Source organism: Quercus robur, chromosome 8 (genome assembly GCF_932294415.1).
Source record: "Quercus robur chromosome 8, dhQueRobu3.1, whole genome shotgun sequence".
NCBI classification, from domain to species: domain Eukaryota; kingdom Viridiplantae; phylum Streptophyta; class Magnoliopsida; order Fagales; family Fagaceae; genus Quercus; species Quercus robur.
In genome coordinates, this window is record NC_065541.1 from 13,724,027 (window position 1) to 13,735,132 (window position 11,106).

At 31.2% G+C, this 11,106-nt stretch overlaps 1 protein-coding gene across 2 annotated transcripts; it reads right to left on the reverse strand.

Moving 5' to 3' along the window:
- Window positions 1-1,262: 1,262 nt before the first annotated feature.
- LOC126694686 (uncharacterized) lies at window positions 1,263-10,281 on the reverse strand. Of its 2 annotated transcripts, XM_050391077.1 has the most exons (9): window positions 10,021-10,281; window positions 9,165-9,278; window positions 3,877-4,943; window positions 3,484-3,627; window positions 3,330-3,395; window positions 3,173-3,229; window positions 1,916-2,962; window positions 1,682-1,825; window positions 1,263-1,610 (listed from the first exon to the last, which is right to left on the reverse strand). In XM_050391077.1, the coding sequence occupies exons 3-9, from the start codon at window positions 4,906-4,908 to the stop codon at window positions 1,332-1,334; spliced, it is 2,769 nt and encodes a 922-aa protein (XP_050247034.1). In that variant the 5' UTR covers window positions 4,909-4,943; window positions 9,165-9,278; window positions 10,021-10,281; the 3' UTR covers window positions 1,263-1,331. The 2 variants fall into 2 exon arrangements, with proteins under 2 accessions (XP_050247034.1, XP_050247033.1); XM_050391076.1 differs by lacking the exon at window positions 9,165-9,278.
- Window positions 10,282-11,106: the final 825 nt, after the last annotated feature.

Consider the following 11,106-nt stretch of genomic DNA (forward strand, 5'->3'; position numbering starts at 1 on the left):
AGGTATCCAAACGCACCTTAAGGTGTTTTTTTTTGTGACTTTGATGCTTGTTGTTAGGTAAGGACAATTATTTTGTTTGAAATTTTTTAAAAGGTTGGGTTGTTTGTTTTGGATAAAATTGGTTGATAAAACTTAATTTTTTTTAGTTTCACTATTGGTAATTTTTGTTGTTAGGCTAATTTTTTTGGGCTTATATATTTTGTATTAAATTTTAAATTTATAGATTTTTTTATGGTTTTTAAAAAGAAGAAAATGGGAGAGCTACAATTTTTTTTACAAAATACTGATATAATGAGTGGTTATTGGTAAGTAAAAAAATGGAGTAAATTGTGAGTTTAGATACGAACCAATAAGAATTTGCTACCTCAAGAGTTTATAAAAATATTGTTGAAAAATTTGTGATTATAACATCACTCTTAAAAGAACTAATAATATTATGAAGAGGACAAAATCTAATTTTATAGAACAAAATTGCTAAGATTAATACTGGTATATATTCTTTTCTTTTCTTTTTTTAAGAAAAAATTGGGAGGGGCGATTGCCCCCAAGTCAAAGGCTACCTCTGACCCTGAACAATGGCTTTTGGTGTTGTCGAAGAGTTGAACAATGAGATTAAAGTTATGCCCCATTAAAGTCTCTAATTAGCATTAATTGTTTTGTTTTAAATGATGTTGGCATATTCTAGCCATAGATTTACTTCATACCAATCCTGACCATGAAACAGACTCTCCAGTTATCCCAACAAAGGTTAAGCACTTTGTGTTGAGAGGGAATGTACCAAAATTCTTCCAAGAAGAAAGAATTTGAGAAGCCGAGTAGCAGAGATTGAAGCATCATGCGGCATTTGCTACAGCAGTATGAAACTACATTGCATATCTTGAGGCAGTGCCCTTTAGCAACGAATGCAGAATCATCGACGAAGGAAACTTTTCATAAGTGGAGCAAGGATTCAGAAACAGATTTTGCAGCCTTCCTTGAACAAGTTAACACCAAATGTGGGGATAAATAGTTTGAGTTGAGCAATGGTTTTGATGCTAACATGGGCAATATGGGTTGCTAGGAATGGAGATTTGTTTCCACTTGCATCCAAAAGGGATCCTTGAGCTTGCACTGGTAACGCTCAGGAGTACAAACAAGCCAATAGGCAGGCCATCATCCAAGGCGACCTCAGTCTAAATGAGGAACAAGTGTAGGTCTTTTTAACACAGCATTGTGGTAGTGTGTAACAAGCCAATCGCGTAAATTGTATGACCCCGTTGTGCTGTTTTGTATTTGTTTACCCTAATAAAGTTTCAATGATAACAAATTTTTATACAAAATAGGAAGTAGAATCATGAAAATACAACCTGACATGTCTTTGAGCCCCTTGGCAACAACAACAACTTCTTACTAATCTTCAATTCTTCTTCTATAGTCAAATTATTATGAGATTTTATACTGAACACACTTAAAACGCTTGCATTCTGCAACAAATACTTCACCAGCTTGTACTCACCTTTCTGCCCCTGAAATTGCCAAATTAATATTTTCTTGAGACAAGACAACAAGCAACGAGGAACCCAATCAGGTTGATCCCACCGGCAATCTCCTCCCCGCTCATGTACAAGTCCCTAAGCAAAATAGAAAAACCAAGTTTCAGAAATACTGCTTATCAGCCTGAACTAATCAAATACAAACTCACCATTGGAAGGAAGAGAGCTAGTAGGTTAGGCAAGCTTTTGAGTAAGTCCGGCAAGAACTGCCATCCAGCATGTTTGTTAACGCTCAGCTTCAAATGGCTCACATTATGTAACGTAGGCAGGTTGCAATCTGATAACTTGAGAACCTTCAAGCAACAAAGATTAATATTCAATCGAGCCAGAGAAAAAGATTTTATATTGATCAATGATCTAATATAAGAGTTAGGAAAGCTAACCTCCATATAATCGCCAGTTAAATGCAAGATTTTGACATTACAAATACCTTTCATTAGCTCCAGCTGTCTTTGACCATAGTAAGCATAGCCTTTTTGTTCCAACTTTGGAGTGCTTAATTCAACATGCAATTGAGCTTCAGTTAGTGACTTTAGATTCTTTAAATCATACCCTTCTGCCACAAAATCATATAATCTAAAGTACTCAAGGGCTGGAGTATCAATGATAATCTTGTACTCACAGAACTCCGTACTATATTCATCCTCTATAGCACATTCAATGGTCAAACGCTTCAATATAGGGGCAGAAATCTTAAAGCAACGTATTCTTTTCATTCCGCATTTCACTATAGACAGTTCTTCTAGCACAGGGCAGCTAGAAAATAACTTTTGAGTTGAGTCATCATCTGAAAATTCAATGGAATTCAGATGGAGGGTCCTGAGACTTCGTAAAAATACGGAAGCAGGAACATTGAGCACAAATTTTGTTCCTAGTTTAAGGTACACCAGTGATGCAGATGTAAAAAGGCCACAATATAGAGAGTATTTAGAGTTTCTCATGGGGAAACAGAGATCAAGCTCTTGAACTTTACCCCACACTGCACTGCAAATCCATGCATTCACCTGTGAGGGTTCATAGTCTTGACCACATTTCAAATGAAACCTGTGTATGCGTGGTGCGTTGTGTAGTTTAAGCACTCTATCCACAAAACTTGAGAAGCTCACTCTCAAATCTTGTGTTGATTTACTGCCAGGCCTTCTTCCATGTAACAATAACTCATCATCAAAGTCCAAATTGGGTACTGAAGACCAAAGATTCTTCCACGTGGTGGATAAAATGGATGTTCCTACCGCATATTTTGTTGGAAGAAAAGATAGGATGTGGCAAAGCACTTTGTACGGTAATCTGTTGATTCCATCTTTCTCTTCCTTTTCTCTATGATAAACCCTGTCTTCGGCTTCTTGGACTATGGCTTTCTTAAAAATGTTGTGACTAATTGTGGAAATACTGCCCTTGTATTCCGCCACTCCCCACTTGCTTCCGAGGCCCTAAAAAAAATCAACTATGTTTTTGAAATACTGCCTATCAGCAAGGACTAATCAAATACAAACTCAAAGTCGAGTGCTTGTATGTTAGACACACTTTTGAGTTGTATTGACAGAAACTATCATCCAATATGTTTGATAACAATAACAATAACAAAAACTAAGTTTAAAAAATAGTGCTTATTAGTGAAGACTAATCAAATACAAACTCACCTCTCCAAAGTCGAGAGCTCGTATGTTAATCACACTTTTGATTCGGTTCAACAGAAACTGTCATCCAATATGTTTGATAACAATAACAAAAACAAAACAAAAACTTCAGTTTCAGAAATAGTGCTTATTAGTGAAGACTAATCAAATAAAAACTCACCTCTCTTAAGGCGAGAGCTACGTTAGGCACAATTTTGATTCGGTTCGATAGAAACTTCGATAGAAACTGCCATCCAATATGTTTGATAACAATTACAAAAAACAAGTTTCAGAAATAGTGCTTAGTAGTGAAGACTAATCTAATACAAACTCACCTCTCCAATGTCAAGAGCTCGTATGTTAGGCACGCTTTTGAGTAGGTCCGGCAAAAACATACATCCAACAAGTTTGTTAACATTTACCTCCAAATGGCTCACATTATGTAATGTAGGCAGGTTGCTACCCGATAACATGAGAGCCTTCATTCATTAAAAAATACTTGTCAAATCAACAAATCTCGAAAGATGTCTTGTTTAATCGTATTAAGTAATGAGAAATGATTAGTGCACACAACTAAGTGTATACATAGTACACATAAATTGCAATTTACAAGAGAACTCGTGACTTTAAGTCACTGCTCTTAACTCTTAAGTAATTGACTAGCATACTGAAAGAGAGCCAAAGAGAAGATTTTAAGAGGACAAAATGTAAGTGTTAGGAAAGCTAACCTCCATAGAATCACCGGTTAGATGCAAGACCTTGACATTATGAATACCTTTGATTAGCTCCAGTGCTTTTTGACCATAATAAGCACGGTCCCTTTGTTCTATCCTTCGAGTGCTTAAATCCACATGCACTTGAGCTTCAATTAGTGACTTTAGATTCTTAAAATGATACCCTTCAGCTACATAATCATATAGTCTAAGGTATTCAAGTTTTGGAGCATCAATAACAATTTTATACCCACAGAATTCTGTAGCATATTCATTATCTAATATAGCACATTCCATGGCCAAACACTTGAGTGCATGGGCAGAAATGTTAAAACAACGTATGTTTTTCATTCCACATTCCTCTATAAATAGTTGTTCTAGCACAGGGCAGCTCGAAATAAGCTTATGTGTCGAAGCATCATCTGAAAATTCAATTGAGTTCAGATGGAGAGTCTTAAGGCTTGGTAAAAGTACAGAAGCAGGAACATTGAGCACAAAGTTCGTGCCTAGTTTTAGGTAAACCAGTGATTCAGTTCTAAAAAGATCACCGTGCACAGTGGGGACACACAGATGAAGCTTCTGTACATGACGCCGTAGTGCTTGGTAAATCCATGCATTGACATGTGAGGATTCATAATTTTGAGCACATTTCAAACGAAACCAATGTAAGCGTGGTGCATTGTGTAGAATGAGCACTCTATCCACAAAACTTGAGAAGCTCACTCTCAAATCTTCGACTGGTTTATTGATAAGGTTTTCTTCATGTAACAATAAGCTATCCTCAAAGTCTAAAATGGGGACTAAAGCCCAAATATTCTTCCACTTGGCGGATAAAACAGAAGTTGCCACTGCATGTTTTGTTGGAAGAAATGAGAGGATGTGACAAAGTACTTTGCATGGTAAATTGCTGATCCTATCTTCCTTTTCGCGGACTATGACTCCCGTCAAAATGTTCAGGCGTCTTGAGGAAACACCACCCTGATATTTTATTTGCCTATTGCTTTTCATAGAATAAGAAATTCTCTGGCGTTTTGAGTTTGATTCCATTGTTTCTTATACTTCCCGACCGTATGATTTAGTTGCTGAGAAAACAAAAAACAAGCAGTTAGAACTTATACATCATTACTTGGGATACAATATTACACTTAGTCACAATTTAATATTATTGAGATAAGCTCTCAAATACAAGGGCACAAACAAAACATGAAAATATCAGATTCTAATATCATGCTTTATGTACTCTATAAAACCACAAGCATCCTGTCACCAAGATCAACAATCTAAAAACATAGATAATTATATTACTCTGGCAGCCATTTTGAGACCTAACCTACCAATAAGTATATAATGGGGAATATTTTAACCTTCGTAACTTGGGGGACCAACGTATAGCCATTTTGTTTCAATGCAAACTAGTAGTTATTTATTAGTATTAATTTACAAAATATCTACAAGAGAAACTTTGAAACGGCTACTAAAATTTATGAAGAGTAAAACTTAGATAATGCTCATTAACAGCAGTAAATTAGGTTTTCCAATTAATTGAAACACATATACATTGAATCAAATTGGGAAACCTAATGTATTAATTGCATCAAAGGAATTACACCTAAATTTTGACATTTTGCAAAAAAGCTTATAAATTGATGTGACAATGAACATGATTTGTCACATCAAAAACATAATAAATAAATAAAAATGAGGTTAGGGATACTACAAATTTTACTGCATAAATCATACAAATTGATATGTGTCATTGATTCCCAAAAATAGTAATTTAAATGTTCATTTATTTATATCCTCCTCACTATCTCTCTATCCAACAAAAAAAAGTGAAACCAATCATATTCTTGAGACATTAAAATTTGTAATAAATTTAGCATCATATAGATTATAAAAAAAAGTCACAACTATTACCAATTTTACTATATAATATTTACAAATTGACATGACAATGAATGTTATTAGTATTATATTAACAATATAATAAATATATTTTCAATTGGTTTTAGTTGTTTTCTAAAAATTGATACATTAATTTGTAAATTCTATGAAGTAAAAATTTATAGTAGTTGTGGTGCCATTCTAAATAAATTCTTTGACCAATCAATAAAAGAAAATGCACAAAGTAATTGTTTATGAATTATTTGCATTTTTCTTTTGAAAAAGCCAAATAGATTTCCCATACTTTACCAATAAATTAAAATCATATTTATCATCTAATTATATGTTATCGGTTTTTTGATCTAAAAAACTAATTAATTAATGGACAAATATAGTCAAACAACTTAACAACACTAGTCTTTTGAATAAAAAAACAAAAAGAAAATAATTAACAAATGTGTTTTGAAGTTAACAAAAAGTAAAATCCAACACATTACAAAGGCACATTTCATCTCACAATGCTTACATGAGTTTGACGCCTAATTTTTTAATTAGATTCCTCTAACCAAATTTTTAAGGATGCATACTTATTTTAGATTTAAATTTTAAAATTGTGTGTGTATACATATGTAGCATTTTTCTTTTAAAAAATAAAATAAAAATCTAGGCCATGGACACCCTATTTAGCTTTGTTTGTCTATGTAATGAGCATTAACAGTTTTACTATATAATGTTTACAATCTAACTTGACAATCAATATGATTGACTATTTTTTGAACTAAAAAAATGATTAATGTCACTAAGAAAAAAATAAATAAATAAAAACTTTTAACTTTGGGTACCAAAAAATGAATAACTATAGTCAAACAATTTAACAACACAAGTTTTTTATATTAAAAATAAAAATAAAAGAGTTAACAAATGTGTTTTGAAGTTAACAAAAAGTAAAAAAACAACACATTACAAAGGCACGCTTCATCTCACAGACTGCTCATATGAGTTTGATGCCTAATTTTTAATTTTTTAGATTCTTTTAACCAAATTTTCAAGGAGGCATACTTATTTTTAGAGTTAAATTTTAAAATTGTGTGTTTATATATATAGTATTTTAAAAAAAAAATCTTGGTGCCTAAGGCACATTTCATCTCACAGTGCTCATATAAATGTGATGCCTAAGTTTTTTTCTATCGGATTCTTTTAAACAAAATTTTGGATATAAATTCTAAAATTTTGTGTGTATATATGTAGTATTTTAAAAATAAAAATAAAAATAAAAAGAGTTGGTGCCCCTTTCGTCTAGCTTTGGGCCTGTCCTTGTAATGGGCATTAGCAACCGGTGATGCAAAATGCATTTTAATCCATTTTAGATTTTATTGTATGTAGCATCAGATCCACAAAAGTTTCTGGTGAGGCATTTTGGGATAAATTTTTTTTTTTTCATCTTGTTACATAGTAAAATGTATAAGATTTTTATTCCCTTTTATTCTCTCTCTCCTCTAATGTCAACAAAAAGAATAAAAATAATTTTTGTTTTCTGCCTCCTATATAAAATATAGTATTATTTTAGTAAGATGAATTGTAAAATAAATATCGAGATGTAGGGTGTGTTATTAAAGTGGTTACGTAAAATAAGTAAAATTATTTTTGATGATGCAAAATGCTTTTTTTTTTAATACTTTTTTTTTGTTTTTTTTTGTTTTTTTGTTTTTGTTTTTTTTTTGTTTTTTCATTTCCAGATGTGAATGATAAAAACCTAACACCTCTTTCTCAAAAAACCTTACATCTAGTTGATATTTTCTCACTTTTATTTATATTATTTTTGAGATCTTTTAATCCAATACAATGAGATATGAAAAAAACTGGACAAGACTGTCAATGATTCAATATGCCAGAAGGCCCATAACAAAAAAAGAAATAGTTCTGAAAGACATTTGTGAGCCATTGTTTTTTGTTTGATCTACTTTTGAGGTTTGGGAGAGATCAATAAAAATAAGGGTCATATGATTGGAGAGATTTTAGGGAGGATGGAAAAGATGGGAGGAAAAAGTTGAAAGAAAATAATTTTTTTGGGTGTTTGGTTGGTGTGATTTTAGCAAGCTAGGAAAAATGGAAAGAAAAAAATCAGGACTAAAGCACCCCTATGCTGCAACATGCAACATTAACTGGGTTTTGCTTGGTTTCTTCTTTGGGACCTTTTTTTTAAAATAATTTTTCCTTCTTTGTTTTTTCCTTTTTTTGTACTTCTCATCATTCGGTTGTTTATTTATTTATTTTTGGTTGTGTTCATCTTTTTTTTTTTCACATGTTTTGTTTTGTATTTTTTTGGTTCATCTCTTTTTTTCTCCTAATTTGTTACTTTTTTTTTTAATACAAATTACATTTTCTATCCCTCTACTTTTCCACCCCCAAATCAAACAACATGAGGGAAAACTAAAATATTTTCTATCCTCCCACTTTTCTACCCCTTCAACCAAATGGACCACAACACTTGTTTTATCATTTTGTCTCCACCTTAGCCAAATTAGGATTGTGACAAAAATTGTAGCACAAAAATAATATTCCAAAATTTCCTCTAATAAAAATTGTATGAGTGGTGTAAAAGTAATATCTATAAACTCAACAATGGGAGAGGTGTCCAAAAATTTTAGGACCACAAATCATACACACTTTTTGCCGCAACTAATTATAGTATGCAACATATGAGAATTGTAGGAAAGGTTGTTGTCCTAGAATAACTCAAGAGGCATCTCCATTTCATCAATATACTCACCCATTGGTATGAAGCAAGAGACCATGTCTTGCACAAGTGCACTTTTAACAACAAGAATTTATTGACTCCAATTAAAAATAATAAAAAAAAAAAACTAGAAGTAATTGAAAAAAAGACTATTTATCTAAAAAAAAATTATTTTGGAACCATAATCTTTACCATACTATTTTCCATCACTATTCTATATGGTAAACTAATATCAACTTCTTGTTATTTTTATATGAACCCTCTACGGTTTTTTTTTTTTTTTTTACCACTCATAATTAACTATGTAGGATAGTTGTGAAAAATAATTTGATAAAGTTTGTGGTCCTAAAATTATTGTTCTAATAATGGTTAGAAGAATTGATAGTGACTAAGAAGTAAGAAGGAAAGATGACTTATGTGTCTACTCATGTTGCTCTGTCCTTGTTTGGTTGTGTAAAGTTGTAATTTACAATGAGCGTATAAACAAACAAGTTATTCTAACCCATATTCATAATAACACAGTAGTAAAATGAAAGGTAAAAGAGGTTAAAAAAAAAAAAAAAAAAAAAGATCGAGGAATAGAACATTTTGAGAGAATCAAAAGTGAGAAGATAAAACTATTTGTGTTTTCACTGTATGTAATTGCTAGAGCAAAAAGATGGGTCAATTCTAAGCATTTTACTTAGCACGTTTCTGGTCCATGAGTCCAATGGACATGGGCAATGGCTAAGAAGACAAATCCAATGAGGCGCCCAAGGTGAGCTCTTGGATCCATGTGGCAAAAACGGATCTCAACCTGAACAAACAAAAACTCTAAAACGACTCAAAAACATAAGTGGTTGTTTATTTTCACGTTTTATATATCTAATATATATAAATCTAGAAAAATAATTACTCAATAACATTTTCATAACACTTTTGCAATAAATTTATTTAAGTATTAAGTTGTTATTGGTTTTAATTTAAATTTACTACAAAAATTATTTTTTTACCCATCAATAACAGGCAATAGCAATCGTTACTTAAGATTTGTTGTAAAAATATTGTGAAAAATACTATGAGAATAGCATTTTTCATACATTTATTTCATCACGCATGCATAAACATGCATTATTGTATGCGTATTTGCATAAATATAACACGATAGAAACGTAAATATACCTATAATCACAGATACTCACAACTCACAAGAATGAAAAATACAAAAATACACAACATACTTATTGATGAGAATGTAAAAACGCAAACGTATATATTGACAGAATTTATAAAATATCTCAGCACGTCCTTGGGTTTGTGTAACAAACAGGCCTAAACTAACACGAGAACCTAACCACGGATCAAGAAGAGGATATCATATTTTGGGGCTTGAAAATGGATTTACACACTAGCCATAAGAACCCAAATTAACAAAAAAAAATAATAATAAAATAAAAACCACAAGAGTAGAATAATCTAATCACAACAAGACAAGAAATAAAGATAAACACACTCACACACTTGACAAAATGCAAAGAAAGTGTAAAACAAAGATTTACCTTATGTGAGATGGTGGGAACAATGAGATGGTTGTTCTTGAGGATGGGTGGATATATGGGTGCAAAGTGTTTTCTTGGAATTTTTAAGAGGATATGTGTATGAAAAGTATGTTCTTGAAAAGAGATGAGAGGATTAGAGGAAAAAACAAAGAGTTAGGAATTTTGGTGTTCTTGGAAGTGTTGTGAAGTTGTCAATGGACCAAGTGGAGAGAAAAATATGAAAAGAAAGCCAAGGGAAGAAAGGAGATTCCTATCATGCTCTCAAGCTCAACTTTTTCACTATCTTCTGTGATATAATAATTTAATTTATAACTTTTTTTTTATAGAATAAGCTAACTGTTATTTTTATTTTTTATTGTACATTTAACATAAAAGTTACAAAAAAATTATATTTTTGATAAATATTAATAGGCTACTCATGTGCATTTAGCATCCAATTATAAACTAATTTTTTGCTTAAATTATCAATTATTTGTGAATTCTATACTATTTTTTGTCTTAATTTTATTTAAAATAATATAAGTTTTAATTTTTTTTAAAATAACTTTTGACATTTTCTCACTTTATACAAATAAGTTTCAAACATTTTACTTATTTTATGTATGACTTGTGAGTCTCCCGCTACTTTTAATCTTACTTTTTTTTCCTTTTCTTATTGTATCCCCTTAAAAATAATGCAAATGCCCTTTGTACATACTTCAAATCAATCTATTCCATTACTGTGCATACAATTATTGCATGACAAATTAAGACAAAGAACTTGAAGCTCTTGTAAGGATTCAGTACAACGTTGTTGGGTAACGGTGTTGCTCTTGTTTAAGTGTCGAGAAAATATATATAAATAAAAAAGTGTTGTGAAAATATTGAATTGTTTAAATAAGGAAAATTGTTATTTAAACACCACAATTAAACAGTTTTAGAGTTCTAAAAATTAACTAATTAGGTGTTGTTTAGATACTGTTTATTTGTTGAAAATTAAAAATTTATTGTTAAAAATATTGTAATAAAATAATTTTTAAATATATAAATAGTTCTGTACAATCCAAAAATTAATAAATATACACATTTTTCAGTTCTTGATGGTCT